Here is a 20606-nt window from a genome sequence, read left to right on the forward strand (position 1 = left end):
AAAGATTAAGTAGTATTTTGTCTTGTAGGTCGAGAGGGCTAGGAAAAGTTGCAGAGTGGGTTAAAGAATGTGTCCTTTTCGAGCAATTTCTTTCCCTTGGTTGTGTTCTATCTGTTTATGCCAGACCATGTTCGGTTTATTTACTATTGTCTATGCAATTTGCTTGCCACCCCTTCTACTTGTCTTTTAAGGCACTATATCAGAAGCATAGCGGCCCTTGTTGCTTTTTACAGCACTTTTTATGTTAATTGCTTCTATACTTAATAAACAATTGTTAATTATTAAAACTTGAATGAATCATAGTTATGTGCTTGCCAGTGGCATTATGTCAGGGGGTAGTTAGTGATGTCAAGGGTAGTGAAGAGGTCATATAAGTACACTTTAGTCTAAATGATTTTTTGTTATTTATGTCTATACAAATTACTGATACAAAAAAAAAACTGTAAAAAAAGGAACTTTTCTTATCTTGTGTCACTTCCCACTAGAGAACTATATATAGCAGCACTGAGGGCCAGTTGTTAGCTGATCTAATTTTGAAGCCAACATGTCCAGTCACCCCTCTGTTCTTCCACATCTTATGTGTTGTTTTTTTCCAGACACCCTGTTACCTAGAAGTCAGGGCACCTGTTATACTCTGTCAGCTGCAGCCTGTGCCCAAGTGCTTCGTGTTTGTCCAGATGAGGTCTAGAATTCTTTGAACCATTTGATGTCCACAATATCATGTCTAATTGCAGGACAGATTTAACCGCTTATAAGAGGGCATGACTTGTATCTGATCACTCAAAAAATACCTGATACTTTTAGCGATTGTCCATATTTCCAAATTTCTTTGTTTTGGAAGATACAGTAAAATGAAATAAGCAAATTGAAGCCGTCCATTAACTCTGCACAGGCCCGAACTGGCCTACCGGGATACCGGGAAATTTCCCAGTGGGCCGCCGGCCCTGGGGCCGCGTTGCAGGGCCGGTTTAAGTAGGGGCTCCAGGCCCCTACATGAAAATAGGCCCAGCGGCCTACTCAGGCGGCCTGCATAGGCCACCGGGCGCCCACGATAAATTTGTTAACAGAAAAAGAGGGCTGGCCCTGCACTGTTCCAGGCCGGCCCTGCTTCTTACTTATGGCCCTGGGTGGTCAGTGTGGCTGTCTGGGAGAGGCGCTTTGAACTTCGGCATGGCGCGCTGCTGGGGGTGAAGTGACCTCACGTCTAAGCGCAGCAGCGCCACGTCGGAGTTCACTGTGCCACTGATCAATGCGCCCGCCGCACTGCTCTCTCTTGTACAGGCCCTGCTTGTCCTCAGGTACAGAATACTGCTTGACGTCAGTGCACACGGCCCTGCTTGTCCTCAGGTACAGAGCCCTGCTTGTCCTCAGGTACAGAGCCCTGCTTGTCCTCCGTGTACAGAGCCCTGCTTGTACTCAGTGTACAGAGCCCTGCTTGTCCTCAGTGTACAGAGCCCTGCTTGACCTCAGTGTACAGAGCCGTGCTTGTCCTCAGTGTACAGAATCCTGCTTGACGTCAGTGCACACGGCCCTGCTTGTCCTCAGGTACAGAGCCCTGCTTATCCTCAGTGTACAGAGCCCTGCTTGTCCTCAGGTACAGAGCCCTGCTTGTCCTCAGTGTACAGATCCCAGCTTGTCCTCAGTGTACAGAGCCCTGCTTGTCCTCAGTGTACAGAGCCCTGCTTGTCCTCAGTGTACAGAGCCGTGCTTGTCCTCAGTGTACAGAGCCGTGCTTGTCCTCAGTGTACAGAGCCGTGCTTGTCCTCAGTGTACAGAGCCCCGCTTGTCCTCAGTGTACAGAGCCCTGCTTGTCCTCAGTGTACAGAGCCCTGCTTGTCCTCAGTGTACAGAGCCCTGCTTGTCCTCAGTGTACAGAGCCCTGCTTGTCCTCAGTGTACAGAGCCCTGCTTGTCCTCAGTGTACAGAGCCCTGCTTGTCCTCAGTGTACAGAGCCCTGCTTGACCTCAGTGTACAGAGCCCTGCTTGTCCTCAGTGTACAGAATCCTGCTTGACGTCAGTGCACACGGCCCTGCTTGTCCTCAGGTACAGAGCCCTGCTTGTCCTCAGTGTACAGAGCCCTGCTTGTCCTCAGGTACAGAGCCCTGCTTGTCCTCAGTGTACAGAGCCCTGCTTGTACTCAGTGTACAGATCCCAGCTTGTCCTCAGTGTACAGAGCCCTGCTTGTCCTCAGTGTACAGAGCCCTGCTTGTCCTCAGTGTACAGAGCCCTGCTTGTCCTCAGTGTACAGAGCCCTGCTTGTCCTCAGTGTACAGAGCCTTGCTTGTCCTCAGTGTACAGAGCCGTGCTTGTCCTCAGTGTACAGAGCCTTGCTTGTCCTCAGTGTACAGAGCCCTGCTTGTCCTCAGAGTACAGAGCCCTGCTTGTCCTCAGTGTACAGATCTCAGCTTGTCCTCAGTGTACAGAGCCCTGCTTGTCCTCAGTGTACAGAGCCCAGCTTGTCCTCAGTGTACAGAGCCCTGCTTGTCCTCAGTGTACAGAGCCCTGCTTGTCCTCAGTGTACAGAGCCCTGCTTGTCCTCAGTGTACAGAGCCCTGCTTGTCCTCAGTGTACAGAGCCCTGCTTGTCCTCAGTGTACAGAGCCCTGCTTGTCCTCAGTGACTGCACCTAATGTGGGGGAACTATACTGCACCTAATGTGGGGGAACTATACTGCACGTAATGTGGGGAAACTATACTGCACGTAATGTGGGGAAACTATACTGCACGTAATGTGGGGGAACTATACTGCACCTTAATGTTCTACTCTTGATGATTGCTCCACGTTTTCAACTTTTTTTGATCTTTGTATAGGTCTTATCTATAAATAAGGCACTCTTCAAATATTCTTTAAAATGCATGATTTTACCTTTTATGAACAAGAAAATGACGATGTGCTGATATAATGCCGCAACACTATGGGGCTGGTATGTAATTTTTTCCAGGGCTGGTTTTCACACCCAGTCCGGCCCTGACTTTGCACTAGCTCACCAGGTGTAGCTGTCAGTGAGTTGTCTCCATGCTATCATTGATTTTGATCCCATCATATTCTGTAAGTAAATAGAAGAATCACATTACCTGGTAGATCATCTGTTCTTGATATCTTTCTATCTATAGCTCTGTTATTGAACAATTCATGACCAGATCAAGTATCCCTAAAACATGACTATTCAGTGTAATCCCAAGGTTACCTTGAGCCTTCAAAGGATTCAAAACACTCAGTTGGTTATGCTAATTCTATGTAAAAGCTAAAACGTTTACAGGCCAATCTACATTCAATGAATTTTTCTTTAATATGAACAAGAGATTATTATATCATGTCATTCTGACTATTTAATATACCAGGATAAATATTTTATGTGTTGGCAAATCAGTTTTCAAAGTGAATGGGAAATACTTCAGTAGGCTCATGTAAATACGTGATGTTACTGTTCTATGGGACTTGCTATGGTTTGGTACTGCAGAATTGCCTTTGGCATTTAATTTGCTGGAATATTACCTATATTTATGACTTTCATCATACTCCACCTGACATAATTTTTGGATTTTAAGTAATATTGGCTCGGTATGTTAGAATACCTCACTTATGATACCCAAATAGTAATCTATAGACCTGTCACAACCCTGAACCAGATTATCTTACTATCAAGTGGAATCTTTATTAGAGGCAGAGCTATGACATCTTTCCATGATGTATCTGTGACTTGGTTTTTGACATGACAGTGTTAGATGGCATGTTACCGTACTGCTTACATACTAATGTTTTTGTTGTATTGTAAAGGACAATTTGGAATGCTCAAGTAGTTTGATACAATCCCGGTTGATAGAGGGAAATGGTAAATGGTGGTAATGACAGTATATGCAAAGAGGACATGCAGTTTATACATTCCTACTAGAACCTTTCTTGTGGTTATTACAGTACAATAGTTTGTAAGGCTGAAAAATATATAAAATTATGAATAGGAGGCAACACTCCAATTCATCATTTTTTCTCCTTTTTTTTCATTATATCCACTATACACTGGAAAGGAGAAAGTGCTAAATTGGCATGTGTGTAAGAGGTCTGATCATAATCATCATTCTCACCAGATCACTGGGTAGCTGATAAATGCTATATTATTGTGGGATCTGCATTTTCTATTGCTGCCATGTACTTTGAATGGATTGGCAAAGGAGTATGCTCAACCACTGCTCCATTCAAACTCCTTCTATGGGGATAATGGGATACCAGGGTCTGGCATTTTAGCAATCTGTGAAGGTCCAAGTGGCCAGATTCCAACCATTCTAGTATTAAAGGGGTATTCCGGGCAAAAACATTTTATCCCCTATCCAAATACCGTCACGCCCCCTCCCACAGATATGAATGGAGGGGGCGTGACAGGACGTCACGTCCCCAGTCCAAGAAACCCGGAGGTTTCCGAAACTGGAGATTCAGTACCCGCATACAATGCGGGTGCTGCAGCAAGATCGCGGGGGTCTCAGCAGCGGGCCCCCCACGATCAGACATCTTATCCCCTATCCTTTGGTGCTGCAGGGAGATCTGAAACATGAAAGAATTAGGATACGTTCACACATACAGGATCCAAACCAATCAAATACTCCTAAGTGTCTCAGGGCAAAACAATGAAAATTACAATTTTACGGACAAGTCCCCAAGGACTGCCCTAAACTAGAGATCACTTAACTAAATTATTAAAACTTAACTTTTATTACAACCACTTAATTATAAATTGTGCTTTTGGTACCATAGTGAAAAAATGTTAAAAAGTCCGGTCATCCACTGTGTGACTACAAATGGGTCAATATTACCAATATACCTTGTGATCAGTGTCACAGTGGGAAAATCTAGCTCTCACAGACAGTGTTTCCACCGCTGACTAGAGAAATTCCCACCCAATTAAAGTATTGCTTTTGTGTCACTAGGATGCCGTTTTATAAAAACATTATAGCCCCTCCTGCTAACGTTTCGCCAGCGTACCCTGGCTTTTTCAAAGAAGTGAGTCCTCACTTCTTTGAAAAAGCCAGGGTACGCTGGCGAAACGTTAGCAGGAGGGGCTATAATGTTTTTATAAAACGGCATCCTAGTGACACAAAAGCAATACTTTAATTGGGTGGGAATTTCTCTAGTCAGCGGTGGAAACACTGTCTGTGAGAGCTAGATTTTCCCACTGTGACACTGATCACAAGGTATATTGGTAATATTGACCCATTTGTAGTCACACAGTGGATGACCGGACTTTTTAACATTTTTTCACTATGGTACCAAAAGCACAATTTATAATTAAGTGGTTGTAATAAAAGTTAAGTTTTAATAATTTAGTTAAGTGATCTCTAGTTTAGGGCACTCCTTGGGGACTTGTCCCTAAAATTGTAATTTACATACAGGATCCTGCGCAGATTTGATGCGCAGGATTTGTAACTGCAGATTAGAAGCTGTGTTCAGTCATTTAGTTTACATTGAAACCTGCTGCAGAAAATCCTGTGCATCAAATCCTGCGCATCAAATCTGCGTACGTGTGAACGTACCCTTAATCTGTGGGCAACTACACCACTCTTCCTCTACACAGATTAGACTTTAGTGAAGTAATTGACAACACGTTGGGCAGTACATTGCTGCCCCTTTTAAAATTTTGGTAACCTACAGTGATGTGATTGTAGCCTTAGCAGGAAACAGCAGGCATTAAATAACAATAAATATTGTTTCTAGTTGTATGCACTAGTTGGATTCATTGCTTCATTACTTTTTTTTCCTTTTTTTTTGGTTCCTTGTGTTTGTTTATTTTTAGATCTTGAAATTGATGCAGATTTCAACAGTGATGATTATGAGCTTGAAGATGAAGCCAAACTTGTTATATTTCCAGATCACTTTGAAATTGCCTTACCTAATATAGAGGAGCTCCCAGCTTTGGTTAGTAGTTTTGCATATTTTATACTATCATTTGTTAAATACTGCAAAAACGTGCTTATATGTGTATATATATATATATATATATATATATATATATATATATATTTATTTATTTTTTTCCATCAATAAATCCATATGACCATTTGGGGGGCTTGTTTCTGCAAGGCAATTTGTAATTTTATTGGAACCATATAGTGTAGAATGATATATTGAAAAACTTTTTAAAACTTTGAAGTGTGATCTACAACATTGGTTCATTTAGAGCATGTAGCGGCCCTTGTAAGGGTGTAGTTTATATGCATTCACCTTTTCTTAACCTTACAATCTGAACTATGAAAATATCTGTCACGAAGTACAATCAAATCTGTACCTGCTGATAGTTTGAGGATCACAGTTATCGTGACACATGAAATGCTAAATGTAAAATACCATTTTTGAACGATTTGCCCTGCCTTTTGTATCCTTTTGGTGTAAATGGAGATGGTAAGTAATGGCTTTGTCAGTACTGAGTAGCCTTCTGTTGTGTCTTTTGATGCAGGTAACAATAGCTTGTGATGCTGTTCTAAATTCCAAGTCTCCATATAGAAAATTGGAACAGGAGTCCTGGGAGGAAGAACTACAAATGTCAAAGTTTGCAAATAACCTTGTGCAAATAGACAATGGTGTAAGGATACCACCAAGGTAAATTCTACAGAGAAAAAAGTGAAAATTAATGTAATATATACTTGTTGGTTGTCGTGTCAAATTATTAATTTGTCTTGTGTTTACAACTCATTAAAGTCAATTGACGCTTACATCATCTCAATGGACAGAAAACTAATGTTATAAGGGTAAGGTATACTGTTAAAGGGGTACTACCCCCTTAAACACCTTATCCCCTATCCATAGGATAGGGGATAACATGTCTGACCATGGGGGGTCCAGCCACTGGGACCCCCTGACATCCCCAGGCTGGCACCCAGGCGTTCCGAACTTTATGTTCATAACGCCGGGTTTGGGTGGCCCTGGTCATGACGTCACACCACGCCCTCTCCATTCATGTCTGTGGGAGGGTGTGTGGTGGCTGTGTCACTAGTCACGCTCCCTCACATAGACATGAATGGAGAGGGGTGGTGTGACGTCACGACCAGGGCCACCCAAACCCGGCATTCTAAACATAAATGTTCAGAACGCTGGGGCCCGGAGATCAGACATCCCAGCAGCCGAGATAAGATGTCTAGCGACTAAGTACACCTTTTAAAGCTACAAAACCTGTGGTGAAATCATGGCAAAAACTCTGTGCAGATTTTACCCCATCTATAAAGTAAATATTCATGGCATTTCTGCAGCAGAATGAGCATGCTGAAGGTTTGAAATTTTGCAGCATTCATGCTTTCCCACTTAGGAAGTATCCTGAGTATGTTCTGTGATACCTAGTGTTTTACCTGTGCAAATCTGTCACGTGTGAATTCTGAAGAATATCTCAAAATTCATATGTTTTAATTTTTGAAATATTTTGGAATTGATCTGCAGTGGCTGGAAATGTGCGAAGTGTGAACTACGGGAAAACCTGTGGCTAAACCTGACAGATGGTTCAGTAATGTGTGGAAGGTGGTTTTGCTCAGGTAATGGTGGGAATGGACATGCCTTGGAACACCACAAGCAGATGGGCTATCCATTAGCTGTAAAACTTGGAACTATTACACCAGATGGAGCAGGTAAGTGGAAATTTATACATAGAACAAATCTGAAATAACATAATAATCTGACTTTATTGCCTGGTTATTCTAATACAACTGTAAACCACAAAGCATGTTTTAAAAGTGATGCCATAAACTCCGGTTAGACTGCTAGAAATGGGTCGTTCTGACTCGGCGGCCTGTCATCGCTGCCATGCGCCTAGAGCGGATTTCTGGCACCTGATGTGGGATTGTCCGTATATTGTACAGTTTTGTTCTGAGGTCCTAATTCAACCTACTCCCCTGTTTTTGGCCTAAAAATGGTTGTGGTTTGAGTGTCATAGCTTTGTAGACATGTTTACATGTTTATTATATGCCACTTTTTAAAAAGTTGCTACATTTTTGCACAACTTCACTGCACTCAGTGGGGTAGATTTAGGAGATCTATCAAACCTTGTGTGAAGGAACAGTGGTACAGTTGCCCTTAGCAACCAATCAGATTCCAGCTATCATTTTTAAAAAGCTGGAATCTGTTTGGATGCAATGGACAACTGCTTATCGTAAAAGTAGAAAGTGCAACCTTAATTTCTTAGCTTAGGACAAATGGGTTGTCACCCACTCATAAGCACTCTTCATGAGCGAAGCTAGAGCAGGGGCACACTGTAAAGAATGGTTGCCCTTTTAGGGAAGCCGGGCCACAAATATCAGTCTCTGTATTAGTTCTTTAGGTTGTTAGGTTTTCAAAGTGTATTAAATGCAGAAACATTGTAAATTGCAGCACATATTTTCTCTTGACAGATGTATATTCCTTTGATGAGGAAGAAGCTGTTATAGACCCACACCTTGCCAAACATCTTGCACATTTTGGGATTGATATGCTACAGATGCAAGGGGTTTGTATAAGATACATGAAGATTTATAAAGATTATTTATATTACTTGTTCTGAATTGGTCTGATATTTCCAGTTTTAGTTTTTGTATTTGATTCATATTTTTTTTTTTCAAATTTTTCGAGTTCTCTATTGTCAGCAATTTCAAGATGACTCTAAAGCCTCCATATATTGTGGGCCTCATGCATCAAAACTGTCTAACTAAATAACTGGCAATGCTGCCCGTAGCATCTAGTATACTGCTGCTTTTATTTTACTTCTTGAGAACTGAGCTGGGATTGGTTTCTATAGGTAGTAAGGCTAGTTTTTTTTGTTAGACAGTGAACACTTTGCTTTGTAAGCAGAAGGTTGTGCCACTTTGTTTCCGGTTTTCCAGTGCTTTCTATAGGTTTTACAATGCCAATACATTTGTACACTTTAGTGGTCTGTCTGCTCCATTGCTTTCTCATCACTATTAAACAAACAGGAGCAATGAAATACTGTATAAGAGTGGATTCCTGAAAAATGTACCGTAGGTTTGGCAGCATGCTGTACAGTGATATTATCCAACTCTTTGGATGGTTCCAAACTATACTGGCCTACGTTTTTAAGAATGTTTAACTGATCTGTGACATGTAATGTAATGGTAAATTATAGGTACTATAAAAGCTCACGGTTACATAAATGGCAGCCAAAGTTTAAATTACCAACACTAGGTATAAATGGGTCCAAAACGTTATTGTTAGTTCACACTGTATCTTTTTAGGAGATTAATCTATATGTTATGTAATACAAATCTCCAAATTCCTTTCTTCTCTTCTTAAAGGTAAAGGGATTCTACACTTTGGATAATCTTTAGTTGTTAGAAAAGTTGTCTTGACGAAAAGTTGAAACCCAAAATGTCCGTGTTGAATCCCCCTAGTGATCATCTGTAATCTGTGGGGAAACCTGGACACAAGTGTAATTGTTTCCCTACAGAGCTGGATTAGCACAAGATGAATATGTCTAAACAATACAGTAGTATTTTAAAGAGGACATGCCCCAATTCTACTTTTTATTAATGTTCTTTTCATATACTTCTTATTAGAAAGACAGACCCATACCTGTATACAGCCCTAAAAACACATGTTACAGCCCTAACACATGTTACAACCCTAAAAACACATCTTCTATCTACAGTGTCTGATCGTGGTGGGGTCCTACCTCTGGGTTCCCCCACAATCTCTAAAACGGACACCTACCTCTTGGCATGCAGTCCATTAATTGTCAATGGAAGTGCTGAAGATACCCAAGCTATGTACTTGAGTATCTACAGCACTTCCATAGACAATGAGTTGACTGTGTACCGACTCACCGCTTCATTCAGCTCTGTTCTAGAAATCTTGCAGGGTCCTAAAGGTTGGACCTCTTATGATTAGACACATATTCTCTATCTTGTGGCTAGGGGATAGGTTGTTTGAGTTGGAATACCCCTTTAAATGTCCCCATAGCAAAGATATGCTGCTCTGGACAGTTCCTAAAATGGACAGAGGTGTCAGCAGAGAGCACTGTGCAGAGACAGAAAAGAAATCCCCCCCAAAAAAACATTTCCTCTGTAGTATGTAGCCGCTAATAAGTACTGGAAGGATTAATATTTTTTTAATAGAAGTGATTTACAAATCTGTTTAACTTTTTGGCACCAACTGATTTAAAAATAAAAGTTTTCCACCGGAGTACCCCTTTAAGATTTTTGATATACTTTCCTATTTCTTTCATTTTAGACAGAGAATGGTGTGATGGATAATGAAGTTAAACCAAGGGTCAGTGAATGGGAAGTCATCCAAGAAACTGGACTTAAGCTGAAACCAACATTTGGCTCTGGCTACACTGGTATAAGAAACCAGGGGAACAGCTCCTACCTCAGCACAGTGATGCAGGTCATCTTCAGCATACCAGAATTTCAGAGGGCGTATGTATCTGTTCTTACCGTCTACGGATACATGCACAGTTCAGAGATCAGAGTTATTAATAAAGAATTCCTCCACTGAACCTCATTCCAAAATATGACGTTAAGTCATGAGGGCAAGGTGTGAATAGTGTCATACTTCCAGTGTCACAGAGATTTTTGTCTTTCGTCAGAGGTTTAAATGTGATGGCACATCCAGCACATTGATTTTTACTGTTGGCAAGGCACCTGTATACCACCCTATGTCTGTATGCTGGAGAGGCTTTAACCATTGTACAGTTGTCATTGCTACAATGTCACCTGATGTGCTGGCAGCTTCTCCTACTGTCCCTGTAGGCCAGGGACACTAGAGGCACCCTTTAAAGGTTATAAATTGAGCATAATAAACTTATATTATAGTTTAGGTAAAATAAGCTTGAGGAGAGAACTACAGTAAAGATAGTTAATGGACACATGGGTAGTTTGTCAATTTGTCCATGGTGACTGATGGTCATTATTGTTTTATCCTGTAGCCAGGTAGTGATATCATTATTATGTATAGTCTGTTTTACATGTGTGGGTCACCTAATTATTTTCGTATTTTGTTCATTTTCACTTCTTTACAATAATTATTTGTTATTATTATGATTATTATATTCTGTTACAAATATACAAACTTTGGCACCCTTTTTTTTGTGATACAAAGGCAAAGTACTAAAGGGGGGGGGGGGGGCTATTCCCAATAGAAGTGGGTGCTCAGTGGTCAGGAATTCACATGGGACCCAAAATGTAAATCCTCTTTAAATGGACACTGCTTACCATTCACCTTTCCTTGTGTATTTATAAGTAGAAAGGTCCCTGAAATGAAAGGAATTAGTGTCTGAAAGATGATGTTTGTAAACATATGCCAAGAGACTGACATACGCACATAGTGGAATCATTGGAACGGGGATCATAATTTTATGAGAAGAGACTTGGCACTGAATACGATGTACAGTTGCCACAAACCCTGACTTCAATATGTCATAAACTTTGACATAGAAGTTGTCTTTCCATTTCTGCAGACAAACAAGTGGAAAGTCCTAATAATTCGTACCCTTTAAATACTAACACTTTAAACCCCTCTGTACTAATAACTGACATGTATTGCCGTATGACATGTGATGGCAAAAATACAATGGTCCCTCAAGTTACAATATTAATTAGTTTCAGAATGACCATTGTTTGTTGAGACCATAACCCTATGGAAACCTGGTAATTGGTTCTGAAGCCACCAAAATGTCATCCAAAAATAGGAAAAAGTGAGGATTAAAGATAAATAAGTAGATAACTAATATAGATAAAGCAAATCCTTACATATAAAAGAAAGAAAGAGTTGCTGGGAGCTGTAAACACTGGTCTATGTAGAGGACAGGAGCTTCTTCAGGGTCCTCTACAGTACACGCAATGTCATGAAAAAGTTATGGAGCTGCCCTTACTTGGTGTCCATAGGAGCAGCTAGTGGCATAAGTTAAGAGTAGTACAGAACATGTCATACCTCTCTGTACTGTAGGGAGGCGCTACCAGACAGGAATTCAGTGCACTCCAGTAATATAAGTGGTTTACCGGTAAAATGTACATTGGTCAGTTCTTCCAGCCATTGACATGTTTTGCAGATCTGGACTGTCCATAGCATTGTATGTTGAGTCTGGTTTCAAGTTACAATAGTCCAAAAAAGACCATTGTATGTGGAAAATATTGTATGTTGAGGCCATTGTAAGTTGAGGGATCACTGTACTGCTAAACGTGTATATTTAAACCCCTACTTACTGGTTTAAATGCTTGTGGTTTTATACAGTTTTTTTTTACATTTTTACTGCACTAAATACCAGTGTTCCATGCATTTACTTCGTGTATATGCACAAACCCATCATACTGTTCCTAAGTTAAACTGACAGGGCTGCAAACTACGTTTGTGATTAAAAAAAAAAAAAAAAGAGGTAGTTTTCAGACAGCCATGGTCACTGATCATAAAGGTGTCCCAATATGGTGGAGCTAAAAAGCAGCCAATCTTACAACACTAAAGAAAATACATCTGTAAATAGCCTGTTTATGGCATATATATGTGATGACTTGTTTTAAAAGCTTCCCAGTTATAGGCTTAAAATATGTGTAATTCCCTACCTATAGGTAAGGGTATGTTCACATTTAATCCAACATTAGATTTGTAGTCTACATTGGTAAATCAGCAGAAAGGTATATCAATACATATCATGGCATACCCATTGATTTCAATGTGCTGAACATAGTCTAGTAGTACCTTTGGTCCATTTTCGAGTGTACAGAGCTTTATTGCCAAACTCAAAAGCTCAGGTGGCTATGTTTTTGACTCAACAAAACGTTATATGCTGGGAAATGGACTGACTACGAGACTACATTTGTCCATCGAAATGAAGGGATCTGGTACAGGTATGCCACAATATACATCCTTACCTATAGGTACAGAATTACATATACTGTATTTGTAGCCTATAATTGGATAAGTACTTTAAAATGACTTTAAAAAAAAATTAAAACTTTCATCATTGTCGTCCCAGTAAAGAAGAAGTCTAAGAAAGTGTCTGACCTCATGACTGGTCATTCACGGTTTAATAAGCTGCTGACTACAGTGCGGGAGCAACTCATACTCCTTAGATAAAGAATTGTCGAGCTGTAACACTATGAAGCCCTTAGAAGGATTAATGCGAATGAACTTAATAACAAGGCTCTGCTACATGTGCATTCTTACTCTTGCATCTATCACTTGTAAATAGCAATGACTTCAGAGTAAGCATCAGCTTTTCATACAGTGCTATATTAAACCACATATAAAATGATGAAGTCATATTCTGTTTCCCAATTTTTACAAACCACTAGAAACATACTGGGCACATTTTATACAAACTGTGTTAAGTGGCATAGTCCTGCCATTGCATGAGAATCATACATCTGTAATTTATCTTATATTCACAATATTGTAGATAATATGTAACACCGTACTGCTGAAAACAAACTGGCATAGCATAGAGCTCTAGAGACTGACTGTGTCATTTGTTATTGTGTCTGAAAAAGAAGCAGGTCCTACTGCAAAGCATGTTCCACTTATCAAAAGCTCTGGAAACCTCTGGTGCTCCAGCTGTTTTCTCCTAGAAAGAAGCAGGGCTTGCAGAGGATTATCTTTTCTGTTATTGGATCATATTAATGAAACCTCATTCTGATTTCCCTTTTTGTTTACTTTTTTAGTTATGTTGGAAACCTAACACGGATATTTGACTATGCTCCTCTGGATCCAACACAAGACTTCAGTACCCAGATGTAAGTGACTTACCTGCTAAAACTCTTTTTATGCTTTGGGCACTGTAGCGTGAACAGAAAGTTGCCAGTGTTTACAAGTCTCAAAACTGAGACTAATATATATATACATATACATATACACGGTCAGTACTTTCCTCAGGGAGAGGACACCACTTCTGGTGTAAAACGGAGATTCAAGTAGGCCATAGCACTCCGTGGGGTCCTGCGTAAAAAATATGCAAATCAGCTCATCACACCACCTTCACACGTATTTGTGTGTCAGTCATTCAAGACTGTCAAAAACTGAAAAACTGTCGCTATCAGATAAACCACACCCATTCATGTATTTACATGGCAACTAATATTTCCTCTGCAGAAGCCATTCAGATGAACACATGTGCTGTGCTTGTGCTGTTAACAGATCTATAATGGATTATAGACTGGGATCTTAAAGGGGTACTCCGCTTCCCAGCGTTTGGAACAAACTGTTCCGAATGCTGTAGCTGGCGTCGGGAGCTTGTGATGTCATAGCCCCGCCCCTCATGACATCACACCCCGCCCCCTCAGTGCAAGTCTCCCATAGACTTGCATTGAGGCGGTGGGTGTGACGTTGTGAAGGTGCGGGGCTATGACTTCACAAGCTCCCGACACCGGCTCCAGCATTCGGAACATTTTGTTCCAAACGCTGAGCAGCAGAGTACCCCTTTAAGCAAGGGACCTTCCAATCTATAATGCCCAGTTGCATCTGTTTTTACCCTTTATAATTTATGTTGTATTTTGGTTACAATCAGATACATGTATTTTCCCCATTTGTTTCAGATTTAGTAAGCATTGGTTGTAATAATTCATTTATGTTAAACTCAAAGCCTATATTCATGTGATGACGACTGGAAACAAAAGTGTATCTGTTTACTTAAAGGAGTACTCTGGTGCAGAGTATTCCTGCTCCGTCCTGCCCGGGCTGCAAAAAAAATTAAAATGAACCATCTCTCACCTTCCTGGGTTCGAGCGGAGCGCCACTACAGCTGACCGTTCCTCCGGTCCATCTTCTTCATACTTCCGGGTGTAACGAAGCGACACATGACGCTCAGCCTATCGCCGGCTGCCGCAAAGTTCTGCCTCGGCCGGCAATAGGCTGAGCGCCATGTGACGCTTCTGTAATTTCAAGACTGTTAAAGGGGTTCTCCGGTGCTTACACATCTTTTCCCCTATCCAAAGGATAGGGGATAAGATGCCTGATCGCGGGAGTCCCGCAGCTGGGGACCCCCGGGATCTTGCACGCGGCACCACGTTTGTAATCAGTCCCTGGAGCGTGTTCGCTCCCGGACTGATTACAGGCGACCACCGGGCCGGCGGTGTGTGACGTCACGCCTCCGCCCCCGTGTGATGTCACGCTCCGCCCCTCAATGCAAGCCTACGGGAGGGGGCGTGACAGCTATCATGCCCCCTCCCGTAGGCTTGCATTGAGGGGCGGAGCGTGAGGTCGCACGGGGCGGAGGCGTGACGTCACACACCGCCGGCCCGGTGGTCGCCTGTAATCAGTCTCGGAGCGAACACGCTCCAGGGACTGATTACAAACGTGGTGCCGCGTGCAAGATCCCGGGGGTCCCCAGCTGCGGGACTCCCGCGATCAGGCATCTTATCCCCTATCCTTTGGATAGGGGAAAAGATGTGTAAGCACCGGAGAACCCCTTTAATAAGGACTGGGTGATGTTCGGCATAATCTAAGCCTCAGGTTCCTAGTGTTTCTGGACCACATTTCAAACTATTGCTTTGTATCAGCTCTGAATTTACAATATTGTTTAGTAAAAAGCGTGTTCCTTCTCTCTTTACTGGTAGGGCTAAACTTGGTCACGGTTTACTCTCTGGACAGTACTCAAAGCCACCAGTGAAATGTGAGCTGATAGAACAGGTGATGAAAGAAGAGCACAAGGTATTTATTCTGACATTTGTCAAAGGTAGAAATCCAGTATCAGGGTCTCTTCACTGATTGGCAGAATTGGTGAGCAGGATTTGAAACTGAGCTCAGTCATTTAGTTTACATTGAGATCTGCAGCAGAAAATCCTGTGCATCAGACTCCTGTACGTGTGAATAGACCATTAATGTAAATTCTGAACAGGTGAAAAAAACACTTACATTATTTGTGCATTGTATAAAATGCTTTTTTTTTTTTTTTCAAGAGGATGAGTTCTAAGAGTGAGTGGTAAAAGCGATGTATGTTAAGTAGTGCATAAAGCGGTTTACCATTTTTTTGTAATTGAAAAGGTCTACAACGCAGGCTGAGTTCTTATCTGTATTGTTCGTCCATCAGGTCTATTACATCATTGGAGCAGAACAACAGAAAATGTTGGCACTGGTGTGTCTGTTACATGCTGGGCATAAATGGCACCAGACAGATCTGTAAAATATTTGGTTTTCGCTTGTGTTATGATTACATGACTGATATCCTTCAATGAATGACAGAAACATACTTGTTCTCTGAGTGAAACATTGTAATGGATAAATGTGTGGTAATATATAATAATTTGAGTGTGCCATGTCAATGTTGAAGAACCCTATCAGCTGTATTGGCTGCTAAGAGCTGCAGACACACTTGGATAGCTGTTAGGGTATAAAAAGCAAACTGTACCTTTTCAGGAGTTTATGGTGGTTGCTGAACTTATAAAATTGTATTTTTTATTTCTGAGTCAAGGTTAAAGGGGTACTCCGCTGCTCAGTTTTTGGAACAAACTGTTCCGAACGCTGGAGCCGAAGCCGGGAGCTTGTGACGTCATAGTCCCACCCCATCATGATGTCACACCCCGCCCCCTCTATGCAAGTCTCCCATAGAATTGCATTGGCGGGCGGGGCGTGACATAATGAGGGGCGGGGCTATGACGTCACGAGCTCCTGGCACTGGCTCCAGCGTTCGGAACAGTTTGTTCCAAACACTGAGTAGCGAAGTACCCCTTTAAAGAAGGTACAGGCACTGTCAGATCCAAAAACTTTATATATGTTGTTACTGGTGAAAATTAAAGATTTTTTGTAATATGGTTGTTTAATAATTTTTTATATTTAATAAAGAAAAAGTCTTCTGAAAATCCCACCACTAAGGGTCCCCATACCTACTGGGGCACTAACCAGTCCTGCAGCAGCATCTGATCAGATGATTCGGTATGTGGTGGGAATGCCTGCACGTAGGTTCTGTAAAATAATAGCCAGAAGTTTGAAAACCAAGTCTATACAAGATTAATTGGATTGATAATGACTGTGTCATTAAAGGTTTACAAGTCCAATTAAAATGAGTTCGGCAGCCTTGGCGGTCTCACTAAGATAATTCCATTGGATTGTTTGGAGTGATAAGAGCCTTTTAACCCCTTAAGTACACATGACGTACTGGAACGTCATGTGTCCGCTCCCGATCTCTAACGCGGGGCCACGGCGTGGCCCGGCCTCTAACAATGGCCGGGAACCCTGCCTCTAACAACGGCCGGGACCCGTGGCTAATAGCGCACGGCAGTGATCGCGGTGCCGCGCGCTATTAACCCTTTAGACGCGGCGTTCAAAGTTGAACGCCGCATCTAAAGTGAAAGTGAAACCATGCCGGTTAGCTCAGGGAGCTGTTCGGGATAGCCGCGGTGAAATTGCGGCATCCCAAACAGCTTACAGGACAGCTGGAGGGTCCCTACCTGCCGCCTCGCTGTCCGATCGCCGAATGACTGCTCAGTGCCTGAGATCCAGGCATGAGCAGTCAAGCGGCAGAATCATCGATCACTGGTTTCCTATGAGAAACCAGTGATCAATGATAAAGATCAGTGTGTGCAGTGTTATAGGTCCCTATGGGAGCTATAACACTGCAAAAAAAAAAGTGAAAAAAAAGTGAATAAAGATCATTTAACCCCTCCCCTATTAAAAGTTTGAATCACCCCCCTTTTTCCATAAAACAAAAACACATTGTAAATAAAAATAAACATATATGGTATCACCGCGTGCGGAAATGTCCGAATTATAAAAATATATCGTTAATTAAATCACACGGTCAATAAGTCCTATCAATGCAAAAATGGTACCGTTAAAAACTTCAGATCACGGCGCAAAAAATGAGCCCTCATACCGCCCACAGGCGCAAAAATAAAAAAGTTATAGGGGTCAGAAGATGACAATTTTAAACGTATTAATTTTCCTGCATGAAGTTATGATTTTTTCCAGAAGTACGACAAAATCAAACCTATATAAGTAGGGTATCATTTTAATCGTATGGACCTACAGAATAAAGATAAGGTGTCATTTTTACCGAAAAATGTACTACGTAGAAATGGAAGCCCCCAAAAGTTACAAAACTACATTTTTTTCAATTTTGTTTCGCAATGATTTTTTTTTCCGTTTCACCGTAGATTTTTGGGTAAAATAACTGACGTCATTACAAAGTAGAATTGGTGGTGCAAAAAATAAGCAATCATATGGATTTTTAGGTGCAAAATTGAAAGAATTATGATTTTTTAAAGGCAAGGAGCAAAAAACGAAAATGCAAAAACGGAAAAATGTTCTATAACCCCCTTGTTTATCTTGTCTTGTTCATCTGTTATGGTGGGTCTGATAGCCCCCTCCCAGTTTTTTAAAACAACTTTATTATGGTTCAGTCTTAAAGAAAAAAAACTCCCTGTGCTATAGATATTTCCTTGAACCTAGTCAGGCCTAAAGACGAATTTCAATAATATAAAGAATGGCCAGATTGCTGATGAAGCTGTACAGTGTTGTGTGGTAAACTTGCTAACCAGAGGAATGAGCCTCTCCTTTAGTGTAAGAGAACTGATATGCCTATAGCTGAGGCTGTCAGTCTACAGAAATTCTTCCGGAATGATCTTCCATGGAATGGGGGTGGGTAAGAATTCCACTTGGCAATGAAAAGATAAACAAAAATAGCCCTTCCTCTATCTGGTTTCATCAATGCTTAGTATCTCCAGGACCATTTATTTTACATGTTATCTTTTCTGTGAAGTGGGTGTTCTTACATTATTATACCATGTTACTAAAATAAAATGGTGCCATTTGTTTTGTGTTCATGTAATGCACAGTGAGGCCATCTTAGGACAGCAGTATCCCACACTCTCATATCACCCTACTATTATTGTCTAGGGATTGATAAGAAACATGTGCCACAGGATAGCATCTGCTGAGGTGGCTTCTCCATTTGTAGAATACTAATATGGAAGACTCAACTCAACTCAAGTAAAGAAGATGTATATGTCATGATGGTTGGTTGTGATCAATTTTAATAACTATTATATGAAAGCATGCCGTCTCTCTGTACTCCATGGATTATTTTATTATGTTTTATTATGTTTTGTTTTATTATTAAGAAGACTGAACTTTGCATCTCCTACTGCCAAGTTGCCACAATATTTTTGAGCCTATAAAATGTGCTGTTCTGTGTGTAAGCTTAAAGGGGTACTACACTGCTCAGTGTTTGGAACAAACTGTTCCGAATGCTGGAGCTGGTGCATTGCGGTGGTTTGCAATTTGCCATAGAATGTAATACCGGCAGCTTTTGACATTATAGCCCCGCCCCCTCGTGACATCACACCCCACTCCCTCAATGCAAGACTATGGGAGGGGGCGTGATGGCTGTCCCGGCCCCTCCCATAGATTTGCATTGAGGGGGGTGGGATGTGACATTGTGAATGGGACGGGGCTATGATGTCATGAACTCCTGTCACAGTTTGTTCCAAATGCTGAGCAGCGGAGTACCCCTTAACTATGCAGTTGTGTACATATTAATTTTATGTCAATTGTTCTGTTCCTGTATAGACAACATACCTGTACTGATCTTCAGTTAAAGAGGGTTGTCTCATGAAGACATATACCATATCAGAACATATCGACATCATAGATGTGGGTTTGCCACTCAGAGCTTCCGTGTAACAGACAGAATTCTGAGATACTCATTTTGGTAGACTTGGGCCGTCCTTATATCACAAGGATGGCCATTCATCTAAATGGCTGCCGTGTAATATTACATTTCCCCTACAGCGGCCAAAATCAGTTGCCTGCCAGGGTGCTGGGAGTGGGGCACAGGTCAGCTCGTTGCCACTAAGTGGGGAGGTGTGGAATAACAGCCAGTTCGGAAAATCAGGACATAGCAGGATACCCAAACTTGTCCTCTTGTATACGCATCTTAAAGGGGTTTTCTGGGCAACGGGGCCGTCATGGTAATAAAATAAAAACTCCCCTACCTCGTTCCCTGTGAAGTCTTCTGGTCCTCCACTCCAGTCCTCATCTCGGCAGTGATGGCCCGCACAGCCGGTCACTTATTGAAATGAATTAGGGGGCGCCATTTATAACAACTGATTAATGGGGTATAGTGTATTTCAGTTGTGTGTTCTAATGAATTTCACAGGAACAGTGTGTAATGTAATGAATTTTAAGGGACTTGTGTCATGGTGAATTTCACGGGGCAGTTTGTGTATTTTATTTCAGTTTAGAAGGCACAGTGTGTGATACAATCAATATCATGGGGATTTTAGGGGACCAATTTGTTATAATGAAGATCAGTGAGCACAATGTGTATTCTAATGAAATTTAGAAGGCATGATGCTGTTTGGTCTTGGATTACAATGTGTGACAGTACTCTGTTTCCAAGAGTTTTTTTTTTTCCAGAGATGTAGTGTTGTATTAAGGGAACACAAAGTGTGGAAATCTATACAGACGGAACAGTGTATGGCAGTCTTATATACAGAAGGTGCAGTGTGTGGCAGTATTATATTCAGGTGGTGAATTGTGTGACAGGGTTATATTCAGAGGGTGCAGTGTGTGGCAGTATTATATTCAGAGGGCACAGTGTATGGCAGTATTATATCGAGAGGGTGCAGTGTGTGGCAGAATGATATTTAAAAGGTGCAATAAGTGGTAGTATTATATTCAGAGAATACAGTCTGTGGCAGTATTATATTTAAAGCGTG

The 20606-nt window shown here is 41.5% G+C and overlaps 1 protein-coding gene across 10 annotated transcripts in view; it reads left to right on the top strand.

The window, feature by feature from the left end:
* USP13 (ubiquitin specific peptidase 13) overlaps nucleotides 1-20606 on the top strand; it is a 153847-nt gene that overhangs the window by 89939 nt on the left and 43302 nt on the right. For all 10 annotated transcript variants that reach the window (XM_056565255.1, XM_056565250.1, XM_056565246.1 and 7 more), the window contains 7 exons: nucleotides 5783-5904; nucleotides 6443-6585; nucleotides 7417-7601; nucleotides 8361-8455; nucleotides 10192-10379; nucleotides 13617-13688; nucleotides 15507-15600. In XM_056565255.1, the coding sequence (XP_056421230.1) occupies nucleotides 5783-5904; nucleotides 6443-6585; nucleotides 7417-7601; nucleotides 8361-8455; nucleotides 10192-10379; nucleotides 13617-13688; nucleotides 15507-15600 (899 nt within the window). The remainder of the gene's footprint in view (nucleotides 1-5782; nucleotides 5905-6442; nucleotides 6586-7416; nucleotides 7602-8360; nucleotides 8456-10191; nucleotides 10380-13616; nucleotides 13689-15506; nucleotides 15601-20606) is intronic.

This window comes from Hyla sarda, chromosome 3 (genome assembly GCF_029499605.1).
Source record: "Hyla sarda isolate aHylSar1 chromosome 3, aHylSar1.hap1, whole genome shotgun sequence".
NCBI classification, from domain to species: domain Eukaryota; kingdom Metazoa; phylum Chordata; class Amphibia; order Anura; family Hylidae; genus Hyla; species Hyla sarda.